We start from the raw sequence: 15,604 nt of genomic DNA on the forward strand, positions 1-15,604 counted from the left end.
CGCTGGTGAAAATGTCTCCCCCGTACTCAAAGCTGAAGCTGCACGGCTGCGTCGGCGTCCGCGGGCTCCTGCCTTCATCAACTCAGCCATGCAAACTCTGCTTGGGTGACTGTTTTGGACTGTAAACATTGAAGTGTTTCCACTGCAGGGAAAATGATGATACTTTGATACTGTAGTACGTCTGAGGACGATCAACATGAATGTGCTCATGTAAATGAGTAACCTGAGAACAGGTGTTTCCTCCCACTCTGTGACATTTGTTTCTACTTTCTTCTAAATCGGCCAGTACACAAAGTACTTACAGAACAACCTCGTTCTCTATTCATGGAAATATTGGGGGTTCCTGTTAAAAATGGGCTGTATTATAAAATGTTCCCAAAGAAACTGTGCTGCCTGGACCAAAGCACGTAGCAGCTGGAGCTCCTGGGCAGCAGACGGACGCTCGGGGAGCCGCGCTGCTGCTCGAGCAAAGAACGTTTCATAGAGGCTTCAACCGCCTCACATTTCGTGTTGATTCTAAAAATACAATCAGAACAAACAGGAAACCAGAATCATGCGTTGGGAGTTGGACCCCTGCTGTGTGTAACCTCAGGAGTGAGCAATCGCATGACGTGCTCAAGAAAGTCAGAGTGATCGAGAAGTCCCTCCAGAGTTGGGCCTGACGTCTCCACCCTCAAAGAAAGGTAACAAAGATCACACATGGATTTGAAAATGAAATTCATGAACGCTCACGTCTTCTTGAGAACAGAGACGACATTTTCAGGACGGTGATGTCAGCAGAAGCAGCAGCAGGTGTGTGTGTGTGTGTGTGGGGGGGGGGGGGTTCGTGATGATCCTGCTGCCCATCATCATGCTGTTCTTGCCCCCCTACCAGTCCAAAAGGGGCTTTGCTTCAGCAAACCTGGATGATTACCTGAAGATGACGGATCCTCTGATTTCAATAGTCAAGAAAACATCAGCAGACTTCCCGCCACTGCTGACCCTGATGGAGGCCCTCAAGACCTTCGTGAAGGATGCCAAGTTGTACACTGAAAAGGAGGAAGAGGGACATGAGGACGACATCAACAGCTGAGAGGATCAGAGGCCATCAGAGGAGAAGCTCCTCTGATCTAAACGATGATTTCTCTCTGACAAACGTGTTGAAGTCGCAGCCCGGTGGAGCAGTGGTCCTCCCTGTGGCCCCCAGCAAGAAGGTTGTGGGTGGAGCCCCAGCTGCAGCACGGGGTCTTTCTGTGTGTGTCTCCATGTTCTCCCTGTTCCTGCTGGGTTCTCTCTGGTACTCCAGCTTCCTCCACAGTCCAAAGACATCAAGAGGGACCAGGTTAATCCAGACTCTAAATTGACCGTAGGCGTGGCTGGGAGAGCCAATGGTTGTCTGTCTCTATGTGTTGGCCCTGCCATGGACTGGTGACCTGTCCAGGGGGAAGGCTGCTGGGATAGGCTCCACCCCCACCACCCTGAACAGGAGAAGAGGGAGAAGATGGAGGGATGGAGGGATGATTGATGGATGGATGATGGATGGATGATGGATGGATGAATGATGGATGGATGAATGATGGATGATGGATGGATGAATGATGGATGGATGAATGATGGATGATGGATGGATGAATGATGGATGATGGATGGATGGATGAATAATTGTGTGTTGAAATCCACTTTGAGAGTCATTTTCTCATCGTTGGGATGGGAAGTTTAAATGCTTTGTCCCTGCTGGAATTATCAAGTCCATCCATTTTCTACCTCTCATCCTAACAACCCTAACCTGGGAAATGGGTCCCTTTTTGATTGTGCCATTACTGTGACACTTGGAGTGGAGAGACGGAAATCAGATGATGACTTTGTGACAACAGAAGATGCACAAAGACCGTCATGGCTCTTCAAAAATGAAACATACAAACTTGCTATTTTTTTCTTGAAAAACTTGTTGGTTTCGATTTGCATACGAGAGAGAGACTGGGATTGTGTCTTGTAAGCACACGTTCCCTGCAGGTCCTTGGTTTTCTGGGATCAGTGCTACTACCAACGGGAACGGGAGACTCCAACGGAGAAAATCAGAGCAGGTAGAAGATCTGCATGTGTGTGAACGCTCTCCTCCTGGTTCCATTATGACTGCATAATGTGCTCTGTTGCCTGTAAAATAAATATTGAGGTCGTGCTTGGTAGATGAGTGAACTGTGACCTCACCCATGATGATGTCTGGACTATCACGGCTTGCTGGGTGAATGTAATAAAAACAAATGTTCAACCTGCACTTTTCCACCCTGAAGAGGAAACCCCGAAGGTCATGTGACTGATTCCTGATTGATTTTCTGACACACAGACAGCTCAGCAGCAGCAGCAAGCCAGGAGGAGGCTGCTCAGAGAAATGTGTGACTTGGATCACGAGGGTTTGTCCAAGCACCAGCAGAGTGAGACGAGAACAACTGACGAACCCCACGGCGGCTGACAAGCATGGTATCATCTACTGTTACATCCCCAAGGTGACCGACACACACGCACGATACAGTGATGACACACGAACCTCAGCAAATGTAGTGAAACATCAATGAGGCCCCATGCACCAGGTTGGTGGATGGCGCGTGTGTGCCGTGTGTTCGGGGCATTTTCAGCCACATTCTGGTATTTAGAGCACAAACCAGGGCGCTAACAGGCTACCACTGGACACCTGAGTATTCACAGGTGTGTTCCAGGTGTGACATCACATCAAACCAATCAGAGAGCCTGGAGTCATTCCCTCTAAAAGCCCAGGTTGCCCCAGGACTTGGAGGGTTCCTGTTTTCACCTCAGGAGAAGAGCGCTCCTCACCTGGAGAACCATAAACTCCTTCTGCTCCAGGTGAAGGAGTGAGGATGTCTAATGATACTTGGAGGTGGACCAGGTCTGGAGGAGGTAGGGCAGGTCTGGAGGAGGTCGGGCAAGCCTGGAGGAGGTGGAGCAGGTCTGGAGGAGGTGGGGGTCCATGTCTCCAGGTTCTGAGACATCAGTGCTGCTCCTCATCATCAACATCTCATCCCTCATGACTCCACTGACCAAAGACCAGCCTCCTCTGGGTCCACGGACCAAAAGTCTCCTGCTGCTCCTCAACATTGAGGCACCGTGGAGGCACCGGACCACCTGGAGCAGGTGGAGCGCCAGCTGCAGGTGGAGCAGGTTCACCAGCTGGTTTAAGGGCGAACGCCGGGTGTGGAAACATCAGTCCCATTGGGTTGAAACTAGCAATGATGCCTGAGGTGGACTGAGAGGCAGCCTGCGCTGTGTTGAGGGTGGAGCCCGTGGTGGCAGGGACATCTAGTTAGTTTGGCCCCGTTCTGGTCTGCTGGACCACATCTGCATTCAGATTCAGGTTCTTGGTGAAATCAATCCATAACCAAGCAAAAGTCAGTGGTACCAACTACAGTGAATATAACCACATGAACGCTGGATATCACACGACGTCAGTCGAGGTGGAGATGAACCCACATTCCAAGGTGGGAGGCTGAGATCAGGATCTTCATGGACTGGAGGAAGCTTTTGAAGTAATGTGATGTTTTCTCTGCCTGTTTTTAACAGGATATGTGAGATACTACACATGAACATGTGTTGGTACAGCTCAGGTCTCGTCTAACCTCACCGTGGGAACTCCAGCCAAAGGCTCCTCAGAGAGAGGATTCATTTTACTGCTCTAAAGCTTAGAGGGCAAAGACAATCTGGCAGTTAGCCTTTGGAAAACCCCAGCAGCTACTGAGGAGGGGGGATGTGGATCAGCCGGGTCAGGCCTGGTGAGGAGCTACCAGACCATTGCAGGTGACAAAGCCAGGAAGTTGAAGCTTGAGTGGGAGAGTGAACAGCTCATGGAGGATTGGTAACTAGGAGCCGTGCCAGTCATTCAGAAGTTACTGTTGCATTGGTTCAGGTGGCGTGGACCAACTGGACGAGGGTCATGTATGTTCTGAAGAAGCGCATCCTGACCTCATGTCCAGAAAAGGAAGCTTGGTCCACACCCCCGGCATGTTCCCACTCCTGAGCCACTTCACAAATGAGCCGATCCAGGTCAGCCCCCCTTCACGGTCACTCCCACTTCATTCTGAATACTTCTTACTTGTCCTCAGTACTGCATCAGTAGTAGTGATGTGCCACTCTGTCAAAGTCGTGGATGTTCTTGGCTATGTTTGCCTCTGACCCACCCGATGATTATTTCCTCCGGTGTCCATGTCTGCTGCTGACCCCCAGCGTCCCACGAGCAGCAGGAGATCAGAACGGCTCTGCTCTACATTCGTGTTCTGTCACTGACTTCAGGCTAGGCTGAAGAACCGCACCAAGTTCCTGTTTGTTCAGGACCCGATGGTCCGTCTCATCTTGGCCAACCAAAGCAAGTTCAAGCAGCCAAGGGAGGACCTCTACAAGCCCCTCGCCAAGAGGATTTTACACATGTATGCCAATGTGCCTCACCAACCTCCAAAAGCAGAAAAGGCAGTCACAGAAAGCATCCATCTGTCCTTCAGTACCAGCTGGACCCTCAGACAGAGGCGAGGAAGCCCTTTGAAACCCCAGAGGAGGCTCATGCACCGCCTGTGTATCCCCTGCCTCATCCAGCAAGACGCAGATTTGAGGCTATACAGTCTCATTCTCTCTTTGTGGATGTCGTTACATTCTGAAGCACTCAATGCTGATCGCATCACTGACACTATAAATGAAAACTGGAGCTCATTCTGGCCCAGTGAGGTCAGCTTTGCAACAGCTGTTCAATCTGTTTTAGATTAAAAATCTCCTGATCCAGGAGAAAAGAGCTCAGATGGTTTCCTTCAGCTTCAGCTGGGATCGCTGACTTTCCAGGAATTACAACCTTAAATTGACGAAATCTCAATCTTTTGACTGATTTGTCTTTTTTTTTAATTCTCTGTACATATCCCAAGAATCGAGCCCACGTTCTTGGGTGACTCATTCCTCACTGCTAGTAACATTTAATTCAAGAGAAGTCTCACCTCCTGATCAGCTCGGAACTGATGGGTTCTTGGCAGGCGCGACTTCATGGGCCATCAGGAGACTGCAGGAGGATGCCGAGCAGCTGCTGAAGATCCTGAACCTGGAAAATGACATGAAGTTCCCTCCCTCGTATCAAAACATGACTTCCTGTTCATCAGAGGAACACTGGTTTGGAACAGTGCCCCTAGAGGACAGAGGGAAGCTGTCCAAACTCTACGAGCTACAGTGAACCACACCAGCTGCTCGATGGATGATATGATGGCTCAACCATGTGGACAACCTCCATGACAGTATCCACTATGACTTCTAGGTGGGACAGTCGTGTCTACTACATATTTTATAGGAATTATAAGCAACTTGGTTACATGTCTCTTACTTAATTGTGAAAACAATGAAACATGACCACATAAATGAGTTGCGGAAAACATTTTAGCTTGAAGCTCATTAGGAAGGCGACGGGCGCGCCTCTACGCCATTCGTGCTCCCGGAGGATGAACCCTGGCGGCGCTCGTCATCCTCTCCACTCCACCGCTTACACGCACTGCACAGGGATCGTCTGACTTTTTAGAGATTTAAATGTCACGATGATAATTCTTGAGAAATACATGCATATTTTTCCATTTATATATTGAAGACCTGCAAAAAGAAGGGATGCTAATCTCGTCCCATGGATGTCCCTCATCTCACGTTTCATACTCCAGAGAAGAGGGAGGTTGGTTGGAGGCTCCAGAGGTAGCAGCGCACACAGAGAAGGCCTGACTCATACCACACCGTGACCTGCAGAGTTTCTGGACAGTTACTTGTTAGCCATCAGCCTCTGTTAGCTTCAAGCTCAATATATGTGGCTGGTTCTTCTGCTTTCAAGAGTCACAAAGAAGTGACGCAGGAGGGAAAACCATCTTTGTGAGACAAAATCCACTTTTTGTGTGAGGTGTCACTTGAAGGTGAGCCCAGACTCTGGCATCCACATGTCTGATGTAGCAAATGCTACTTTACACAAGGACAACAGCAGAGGTTCTTGTTTTTTTAACAAGATTTTTATTTAAAAAAAACAACAACAACATGAAAAACAATACATGTTGATGATTTGGAATCCACACACACAAGAAAAGGTAACGGTGGTTTTGTGTCCGAAGAGGTCCACCCTGTCAGCAGGACGTCACATTCCACGTCCCTCTGAAACGATCCCCCGTCTGTCTCGGTAACTGGGAAATGACCAGTACAGACCAGTTACCCGCATCTTCTGTTTTCCACACCTACACAAATGTTAATCTCTCCTGCAGTGCAGCAGGACCAGCCCAGGCCCGGGCGCGGTCACTGTGCCCCGGCTGCCTCTGCACCAGGGTTAGACTAGGACCTGTGCAGTCTGGCAGGCTCAGCGGTCCTTTGGTGCCTTTGGACTTGTGAAGGTTTGGGATGGTGGTGTCACAGAGACAGAGGGAGGTGCAGAAAACTTCAAAGTGCACTTTCTATTTTGCAGTGTCATTCGGAGGAACACCAACAGAAGAGGAAAGGGAGGACAGTATGGCTTTTCCATGTCTACACGTGTAGACATTTCATCTTTGATCTTTGTTACATTTTCGCAATTTCATGCTCACTTTCACATCCACAGTCAAGACCTTTGATATTTACAGTTTCAAATGTACATTAAATAGCTGTGGCTTTCGTCCTGAGTGATCAACGATTTGCGTCTACTCTTCTCTCCACCAGCTTTCTTTCCTCATTGGATATTTCAGAATAGTTTCTCGTCGTTCACAGTTCCCGTCCAGACGCTGGGCAGTGGGCCTGCGCTCTCCCGCGAGCGCTCAGACTCTGTCAGCTCTTCATATCGAACTCTCTTCACAGGGCGCCAGAGGTGCTGGTGACTTAAACATGGGGAAGCTGGCAAGCTCGTCCTCCAGTCCTTTTATTCCCTCAGATAAGCCATCCCCCAGCCCCTCATCCACCTCACCCCCCTCCCCTGACTCCCTCTCTCCTCCCTCAGGCCTCCCCCTCTCCCTCTTTCCAGTCCTTCCATCCAGCATGTCTGCAGCTAAAATTTCAGAGGCAAACTTAAGCCCGCTGCTGCCTGTGTTGCAGTTGGCGTACAGGGCGTTGCCATGGCCGTTGCTGGGGTTGCCACTGTAGCTGTTCCCGTGCTGACCGCCGTTGCCCTGGTTGCTGAGTAGGCTGGTGGTGGTGGTGGTGGTGGTGGTGGCCGTTCCGTTCCGTTTTTCAGTCAGCCGAAACCCCTCAGACAGCAGGCTGGCGCTGCTCGGGGACTGTGGTGTGGCTGAGGAGCCCAGCAAGCCCCGCCCCTTCTCAGAGGATAGCGAATTATCCGGCAGGTGGTGACCCTGGTGCCCAACATTGCTCCGACGAGTCACAAAGTAGATGACCAATATACCAACTATTAAACCCACGACGAATAAAAGGATGTAAATGGCCAGGACGTGTCGACCTCCAGCCGTTGCCATTGTTCCCCCTACAGTGGGACCCTCGAGTGTCAGCTGATAGGCTGCTCTCCGGCAGGGGGTGGGGTCTCGGATTCCTGGCCCTGCCTCCTGCATCAGAGGAGATCAATCAGCTGACCAGTCTAACATCCTGAGTTGTTTTTCACCATGTTTCTTCAGTACCTGGCACGTGCAGATGTAACTTCCCAGATTCTCCTCGGTGACGGTCACCTCCAGGTCCGAGTGGTGCTGCCGGGTGTATCTGTGGGGGGGGTGCTCCCAGGTGCAGGGCCTGGGAGACAGCTGGATGCATGGCAACAGGAGGCGGAGACCCATGGAGACACGCAGCTCCCTGATGGATGGAGAGCAGCGCCCTGGAAAGACGGATGCAAACAACTTAGATGCCGTGGACAAGCTTGACGTCAGTTGGGAACGTTCAACTTACCCTCCTCTGTGTCGCATTTCCTCAAGGCAGCGTCGACAACGTCACCGGGGCCGGGCCTGGACACACACACCAAACTGAGCTTTAGAGCATCTCGCCACCTCTTGGTGGAGGCTAACTGCAGATTTGTGTGCTTTTCATGACAAATGACCGTTTTAATTATCTGCTTCTTTTTCCCTTTTTGTTCCACTTGTCGTTTTTAATCTCGTGTTCACTCACTAATGCATGCATCAAGGAAACAGACACAGCAGTGCAGCTCCAGAGTCCTCCGGCCTCCAGCTGATACTCACTCTGCTGTTGTGGCCCTGCACGTTTCCTCCTCCGAGCTCCAAATGCAGCCGAGTCCTCGGGCGCGGGCGCACACCGCACAGCTGGAGTACAGAGCGCAGCCTTCAGCCTGGACACGAGCCAGAGATAGGGGGCTGCCCACTAGAGCCCGACCCTACAAAAACACACGTACACAATAAGTACTGCACCACTGATCGATATACTGCACGCCTGCATGTGTGTTTGTACATATTATTTACTTGGTGCAGTAATAAATTGTTGACTGGCTCCTGTGAAGGGAACAGAGGAATCTCCTGCAGCAGGGTGGCGTTCTGGCCCACTACTGCCACCTGGTGGAGCTCCCCACGGTCTGCAACACAACAACACTCCCTTCTTTATTTACAAGGTTCATGTTGCTGTTATTTCACACAGTAAATCCACTGAGGACAGTGAGCACATGATATTTTGCCTCAGTAACAGACCTGTTCCAAGGTGCAGTACTGATCCTCGTTGCTCCTCTCTGCTGCCCGTCTGCGTTACCGCCAACTTGGTGTATTTGGTTCCTTTCCGGACCAGCAGGGGCGCCGCAGTAACACTATTCTCCATCAGGGGGTGGTCCCTCACGAATGTCAACACCTTGTCAGGGAGTTTCAGGGATGATTCGAACCCCTCAGCCTTCAGCACGTTGTTGAGACACTAAAATGTTGCGCAAGGAAGAAGAGAAAGGTCAGCGAGTAGAGAAGTAAGCATGGTGAGGTACACAGCAGTTCTAGGCTCAGTACCTGGCCAGGCCTGGGGGTGGGGACCGGCTCAGGGTTGATCCAGTTCTCACAAGTCTTCTTCAGCTCTTTAAAGGGACCATCCATCACTTTGCTGATGTCAGCCAGACTGAAGACACACACTGCTGAGAGCTCCTCACGCTCCCTAGGACACACACAGGAAGAAAGTTCAGCCACGTTGATCTCGTCTCCAGTGAAAACTCCTCATGTAAAGGTGAGCAGTTCCTCCACGCACCACTGGGAGGTAAAAAGGCCGTAGAAGTGAGTGCTGCTGGGGTCTCCTGCTACGTTCTGCATGGTAAAAACATCAGTCAGGATGCTGTAGCGCTGACCGCTGGGTTTGTCCTCACACACCAGCTGGGCCTTGAGGAAAGTCGTCCATCGCCGCTGCAAAGTCTTCATCCCTCCGATGTCAGACTGAAGGAAAAACGAGACAGTCAGCTGACTGATACAACCGCTCGATGGGGGGCCGAACTGATGACTCGATGGAAGCGTTGGCCCACCTTGCACACTCGTGCCACCCTGGGGACTTTGACCTTGGTGTAGAGGTCGTACTCTTTAGCCACCTCAGTGAAGAAGAAGTAGATCTTGTCATCATCTCCCGTCGGGTTGCTGTCTGCCGACTGCTCGATGTAGGCGGAGCTAACGAACTCAGGATCTGTGAGACCAAACATACCCGTTCAGGTACCGGCTCCACATTTAACAGGTTTTTTTGCACGTAAATAAAAAAGGAAAAAGAAAGGAATTCCTGCAGATAACAACATCAACATGTTTTTTTAATGTAATATGATTCAATAAAGAGAAAATGTATAAAATGAGTATTTTTAACAGCTTTTAACTGACAGGTACTGTGACAAAAATCAAGTATTTTGTTATAGGCGGTATTTTCTGCAATTCAAACAAGAGAAACCAAGCTGTCAGTCGTGGAGTCCAACCACACGTCTCACCACTGAGCCAGTTGATGGAGCGCTCTGTTCGGATGCGTTCCTGCTCAGGACCGGTTGCGCGGGAGATGTCAAAGAGCGTTCCGAGGAAGTTGCTGGTAGCTGCTGTGTACAGGGTACCACCTACCCACACACGCATACACATGCATACACACACACACACACACGCACACACGCATGCACACACACATCAAGAAGCAGACAGAGAGAGAGAAAAAGAGAACGGGGATGAGGTCACCCTGATAGGTTAATCACCCTGACAACAAATCACTCGATCAATCAGTTGCATCGACTCACCTGCCATGACGGCCGTGTAGTGCTGACTCGGCTCAAAGGGACACTTCCCCTTCCCCGTCTCCATCTTCACCCCCCCGTCCTCAGCTTTCTCCAGCGTGAAGGAGGAGAGCTCCTGCAGGGAACCCCACCAGTTCAATGAGCTTGATGATTCTTTACTTCCTCCATTGTCCACTTTGTGTTTTTTCTCCAAATGAATGAATGAATGGTTTCTTCTTGATGTTTGCAGCCCTTCGTTACTGAGATGACAACTATCATGGCTCTAATTATACCAAACCATCGCACAGCTTTTGTTGGTTGATGGACACTCAGTCACTCATCTAATAAAGAAAGACTGATGTCTGAAAAAAAGACTTTCAGCATAAATGAATTCAAGTGTGTGCGATTGTCTTTGGTGATGGGCACATACACACACTCAGATACACACACCCGCATGTAGTGTGTGATCTTAATAAAGCCTAAACACACACACACACATACGGACCAGGAAGGCACACTGAGGATCAAAGGCGTAGGTTCCACACGCATAGACTCGTCCGTCCCCGAGAAACTCCAGCAGGCGGATGTAGTTGTTGCAGTCCATCTGCAGGGGGAGACAAAGAACACCCAATAAGGACGAGCCAGGGTCCAGTTAAAGCTGGAGCGATAACCTTGTAACTCAAACTAAAACATCTGCATATGATACCTAACTGCAGCAATATCAGCATGAACAGGAGCAATGAACATCTGTCGTTATGAAGATTTCAAAAAGTGAACCCTACGAATGTTTCTATGAATCAACGCATTCCAAAGGGGGAGCGATCAGTGGGTCTCCAGCCTTTCCTGGGCTTCGTAACCCACCAGTTCGATGCTGTAAAACTGTGATAAGAACTAAAGTGAATTCATCATCAATGTCAAAGCTGAAGGTGAAAGCTTGGCGGGGATTTTCCGAACAGCTGGGCGATCAATGACTGGGACTGGAAATTGGAGACCCCCACTGCTGGAAGAGACCCCAACCCACTCATGCACATGCATACTGAACCGAAGTGAGGGGCTGAGGTGTGCATGAGCGCCACTGATGGGTTGCTGTTGGTCTCGTGTCTCCTGTCGCTACCTAACACGCCTGTTCAGTCTGCAACTGTGATGGAAAAACACTGTCCCTGCTCGGCAACCAGGAAATGTCATTATCCGTGTGTGTGTGTGTGCGTGTGTGTGTGTGCACCCTGGTGTCTTCCTGGATGAGTTCCAGGCCTGAATCAGCTTTGGCCCCTCCAGAGACCTGATCCTCCGACTGCCACACCATGTTGCCCGCCCCTGGTCACCCCCCCCCCCCCCACACACACACACACACACCGAGCCTCACACTGGTGATGGACAGAGAGCCAGAAAGGGAGCTCAGGCTGCTAACAATAGGATCATCTTGGGATTAGCTCCTCAACTGGCCAAATTAACCTCATTCATTTCGTTCTAATACGCCTCAACAACAATCGACCATGAGGTGAATCCAATTGTATTTTTCTCTCCTACTGTTAAGTGTGTTTAAAGCTTTTGTCACAAAATGGTGGGAAATGGAAGTTAAGTGTCCTGCCAATAAAACGAGCTTTAAAATTTGAACACACAACAGCTGCTGTGATCAAGTTTAGCGGTCACTGCCAGGTGATGGCGTGAAGATGCCTGATGTCACCTGACTGCACGGTTCCTCTTGAGCTTCTCTCACTTCACAGTTGGTTTTTACGGCTGGAAACGCGACTGTTCTGGTTCCCTCTCGTCTCACATCAGCGTCACTTTCAGGTTCATGTTGTCCAATTCTTATCAGGCACCATTTCAGAAGCGGTCGGTGAGTCCACTGGAGCGTGAAACGCCTACGGAGCCTGAACGGGTGCTGCTGCAGGAAGGGAGGGCTTCACGAGCAGCAGGACCAGAACCGCGTGTCCGGAGGTTCTGTGGTGCGCAGCACCCATCACCACAGAGGCTGATTGTGAATATCGGCCATCAGACTGACAGGCTGGAAAAATGAAGAACTTCTATCCCTGTAGGAACCTCTTCAGTGATGTCACGCTCGCGTCATCCCGCTCTGAGCCCTCCCACACCGCTCAAATGCTACAGGCGTTGCTGGAGTTTTGCAATTTGGCTCAATATTGGAAACGTTCAGATCATTGTGACCTTTATGAGTCGTTTCTACCCACACAGGTGTGAAGGGAGCGTAGCTTGAAAGCACTGCTGTTAGTAAACCGTTCAGGTCGACGGCAGCCTCTACCAGCCGCCGCGCACGTGAATCACCACCAGCGTACCAACACCTGTCCTGCCGACAGCTCATGCCATGTGCTGAGTCGGCAGCCGTTACCATGACACTCGGCTGCAGCACATCGACCAGGAGACCGAAGATGAGACAGTAGAGAGACAGATGAGCCACGTGGTGGCGTGAGGCAGCGTTCCAACTTCATTTGGGAAATGCTGTTTAAATTAAATTTAAAAAAACAGTGTCAGTGACCAGTAGCATGCCGCTGATAGCACCGGTGCACCGTTACCCCCCCCCCCCCTCACCCACACACACACACACACACACACACACACACAAGCCTCCAGGTAAAGGTCAGATGGTGGCGATTGTCTTGTCTTCCAAATCAACTTTTAATCAATCTTTTCTTCATCTCGCCTCCACGTCTCCTTCCTCTCACTCTTCTTGTTTTTCCCGACTCAATCTATCTTCTAATCAGTGTCGTCTCTTTCATGTCCTGATCACTCCACCAGCCCCCCCCCCCCCCCCACATCGCAGGCTTTTACTAAATGGGTCACAACTAATTGCACTTCGCTCCCGTCAACGCTGACCTTCCATTGGCTCTTTGATTGACCTCATTTTCCAGGACTGGAGGCGTGTTTTCACTCGTGTCATTTTAGTCCAAGTATTTTTCTCAATTAGAGGAATGTCACGCTCTGCATTGTGATGCTGAAGGTGGGGGGGGGGGGGCGTAGAAGTCGCCGCTGCACCTCCCGTTAGCGTACTGTTACTTAATGGTTGTACAGCTTTAGAGGACAGTACCAATCTGTCACGGTTTATGTACATGACTTTGCTTTCACATACTGTACAGCCTCTCTTTCTGCCTCTACACACACACACACACACACACACTTGGCGTAATTCCCAGAACTTCCCATCTGATTCCTCACAGCTCAGGTTGTGGCCTTCACATCCATCCCGGAGCACCAGCACACAAAGTCTTTGTTAGATCCACTGAAGGACTCCTGATTGCGTTTCTTCCCACCGTTTGAATTTAATACACTCTTATTAAAAATACACACACAAAACATGGAGAGTTCTAACACAACGTGAGCCCAGAACAGTCATGGCTGCCAGGCCACCTCTGAATTATCACTGACAGCAGTATGATTGGGGGTGTTACTGGAAGTAATATTGGAAGAGTTACTGCAAGTACTGTAAAAACCACGTCCTACAGAGACATGAAGTGTCCTGGCAGCATCGTCATACAGCTGAGGGGGAAATAAAGTCCATTAGTCTATTACAGCCATAATGGGATGTAAATGCTGGAACACACTGATCTGAAATACACCATGGAAAAGGAAAAACGCACACACGCACACACACACACACACACACGCACGCACACACACACACACACACACACACACACTCACCTCTGTCTTTCCCTTAGCAACACAGGACCTCCTCTTCTCCTCTGGTACGTCCCAGACAATCTGCAGCAACAGAGAGTAGAATTTCTTCTCGTCACTTTCCAGTCACGTTTGCCTGTCTGTGTGTAGTCAACACACACCGGTGTGTGTTGACTACACACACCGGTCAGCTGACTGACAGTGACATGTCATTCAGAGGAGCACAGGTGGAACAAAGTACCGTGATAAAGCCCACAGCAGATGCACAGGTGTCTCTGCTGTGAGCGTCCTGACTCATCCAGCGGTCACATTGTTTAGATAACAAAAGTACTGAGGTGTGTGTGTGTGTGTGTGTGTGTGTGTGTGTGTGTGCGTGCGTGCATGTGTGTGTGTTCGTGGTAAAATGAACTGGTCATCAAAAACCAGCGCTACAGGCAATGGTGCAGCATTTCCAGCTATCAGAGGCGCTAACGTGCACCTTGACAGGCGTGTCCCTGCCACACACGGGTTGCCTGCCTGAGTTCCCGTCTTCTGTACCTCACAGATTACAGACTTTGCTTTCATGCGAGTGGTAACATCTCCGCATGTCGATGTGATCACGGAACACTGAACCAGAGCAGAAGAAACTCCAGTGGGAACAGAGGGAGACATAGAGGTGGGAGGCCATCATTTCATCAGGAAACCCAGATCCGGTGAAACAGCGCCCAGTGCAGGTATGACACTGGAGGTTGATCCTGAACTGCCGTGAAAGGAGCGAGCATGTGCACCTTCACATCACTGCAACAGGGCCTGGAGTCTCCGCCATGATCACCACGCAGCTGAATTTACTTCATGACCTTTACCTGTGCTCCTGCTCAAGTGATTCATCTAAATAAATGGCGTCTCTGCCATGACCACCTGGTCTAACGGGACAGGTACCTTTCGTGGCGGCTGGTTCAGGCGGTTGGTGTCCACTGCCACTATGGCGTCCCTGCCACCTAGGAAGAGCACGCCTGATGTAGGCTCGAGTAGGAATGTGCTGAAGTTGGCCACACCCCTGAATGTCTCTGGACCCAGAATGGTGTCTGTGGACAAAGAGGAGGTAATAATCAATAATCTGATCAGACACACACACTGACAGGAAGCTACTGATCCCAGATCAGCAACACAACTCTGCTTCACTGCCTCCTCCTGTCTGTAGGAACATGAGGAAGAAGGTAGCAGATCAGTGGGGAACCTTAGCAGGAGCTTTGAGACACACACACACACACACTCACACTCACACTCACACACACACACACACAGACACACACACACACTCAGAGCTCCAGATTAACCCCTTTAATCTCTCTGCATGTTTATTCCTTCATCAGGCTTTTTTCACTTGAGCCTTTTTCAGTCTTTGCAATAAAAAAAAACACACAAAAACAAACATCTCCATTACGTCCTCACGGACGCACGTTAGTCAGATTCACTGTCAGGAAAAATACAACAATACTAAATTATGTATGACTGTGATATATAATTAATAATGCAATCTTACTTTTACATAATGCATGATGCGTAATCCCAGCTATATCGGTCTCCTTAATCCCCAAAATCACGCAAATCAAATCCCAAAAGCTTCTGAATTATTGTTTGCTCTCTCAGTCACTCTCTCTCTATTTGTCTGCCATCATCCACGAGAGAACAAAGACGTGTGTGAGTGTGTGTGTGTGTGTGTGTGTGTGTGTGTGAGCTGTTGGGAGGAAAGAGCACAGCTGTGTGCTAAACTTCTCTGGAGTGGTGCTGAAAAGTGTGTGCCTGTGTGTGTGCTGTTTATATCTGCATGTTTTGTGTGTGTGTGTGTGTGTGCGCGTGTGTGTGCTCACAGATTTTTGACATCCAACAGTG

The 15,604-nt window shown here is 49.9% G+C and overlaps 3 protein-coding genes across 5 annotated transcripts in view; 1 reads left to right on the top strand and 2 right to left on the bottom strand.

The window, feature by feature from the left end:
* Positions 1-5,083, bottom strand: part of syt4 (synaptotagmin IV) — a 13,575-nt gene extending 8,492 nt beyond the window's left edge. The window contains exons 1-2 of one of the 2 annotated variants that reach the window (XM_086197072.1): positions 4,965-5,063; positions 914-1,028 (exon numbers count right to left, since the gene is read on the bottom strand). The gene's annotated coding sequence lies outside the window, so the exon portion shown is untranslated. Of the gene's footprint in view, positions 1-913; positions 1,029-4,964 lie in introns of both variants that reach the window. The other variant, XM_086197073.1, reaches the window with a different exon arrangement.
* On the top strand, positions 3,414-5,194 carry LOC147238456 (carbohydrate sulfotransferase 12-like). Its single transcript, XM_086198240.1, has 3 exons — positions 3,414-3,470; positions 4,279-4,555; positions 5,001-5,194. Exons 1-3 carry the CDS (start codon positions 3,414-3,416, stop codon positions 5,192-5,194), a joined length of 528 nt encoding a protein of 175 aa, XP_086054366.1.
* Positions 5,195-5,992: 798 nt separating this feature from the next.
* sema4f (sema domain, immunoglobulin domain (Ig), transmembrane domain (TM) and short cytoplasmic domain, (semaphorin) 4F) overlaps positions 5,993-15,604 on the bottom strand; it is a 43,476-nt gene continuing 33,864 nt past the window's right edge. The window contains exons 2-15 of one of the 2 annotated variants that reach the window (XM_086197800.1): positions 14,651-14,796; positions 13,757-13,816; positions 10,608-10,706; positions 10,127-10,238; positions 9,833-9,952; positions 9,389-9,543; positions 9,121-9,302; positions 8,889-9,030; positions 8,589-8,802; positions 8,367-8,476; positions 8,130-8,281; positions 7,843-7,898; positions 7,581-7,771; positions 5,993-7,508 (exon numbers count right to left, since the gene is read on the bottom strand). In XM_086197800.1, coding sequence (XP_086053926.1) covers positions 6,789-7,508; positions 7,581-7,771; positions 7,843-7,898; positions 8,130-8,281; positions 8,367-8,476; positions 8,589-8,802; positions 8,889-9,030; positions 9,121-9,302; positions 9,389-9,543; positions 9,833-9,952; positions 10,127-10,238; positions 10,608-10,706; positions 13,757-13,816; positions 14,651-14,796 — 2,459 coding nt within the window. In that variant the 3' untranslated portion in view covers positions 5,993-6,788. Of the gene's footprint in view, positions 7,509-7,580; positions 7,772-7,842; positions 7,899-8,129; positions 8,282-8,366; positions 8,477-8,588; positions 8,803-8,888; positions 9,031-9,120; positions 9,303-9,388; positions 9,544-9,832; positions 9,953-10,126; positions 10,239-10,607; positions 10,707-11,786; positions 12,541-13,756; positions 13,817-14,650; positions 14,797-15,604 lie in introns of those variants that run through there. The other variant, XM_086197801.1, reaches the window with a different exon arrangement.

The sequence above is a fragment of the Aulostomus chinensis genome, chromosome 24 (genome assembly GCF_037954235.1).
Source record: "Aulostomus chinensis isolate RoL2024-O1b breed Wild chromosome 24, RoL_Achi_v1.0, whole genome shotgun sequence".
Lineage (NCBI taxonomy): Eukaryota > Metazoa > Chordata > Actinopteri > Syngnathiformes > Aulostomidae > Aulostomus > Aulostomus chinensis.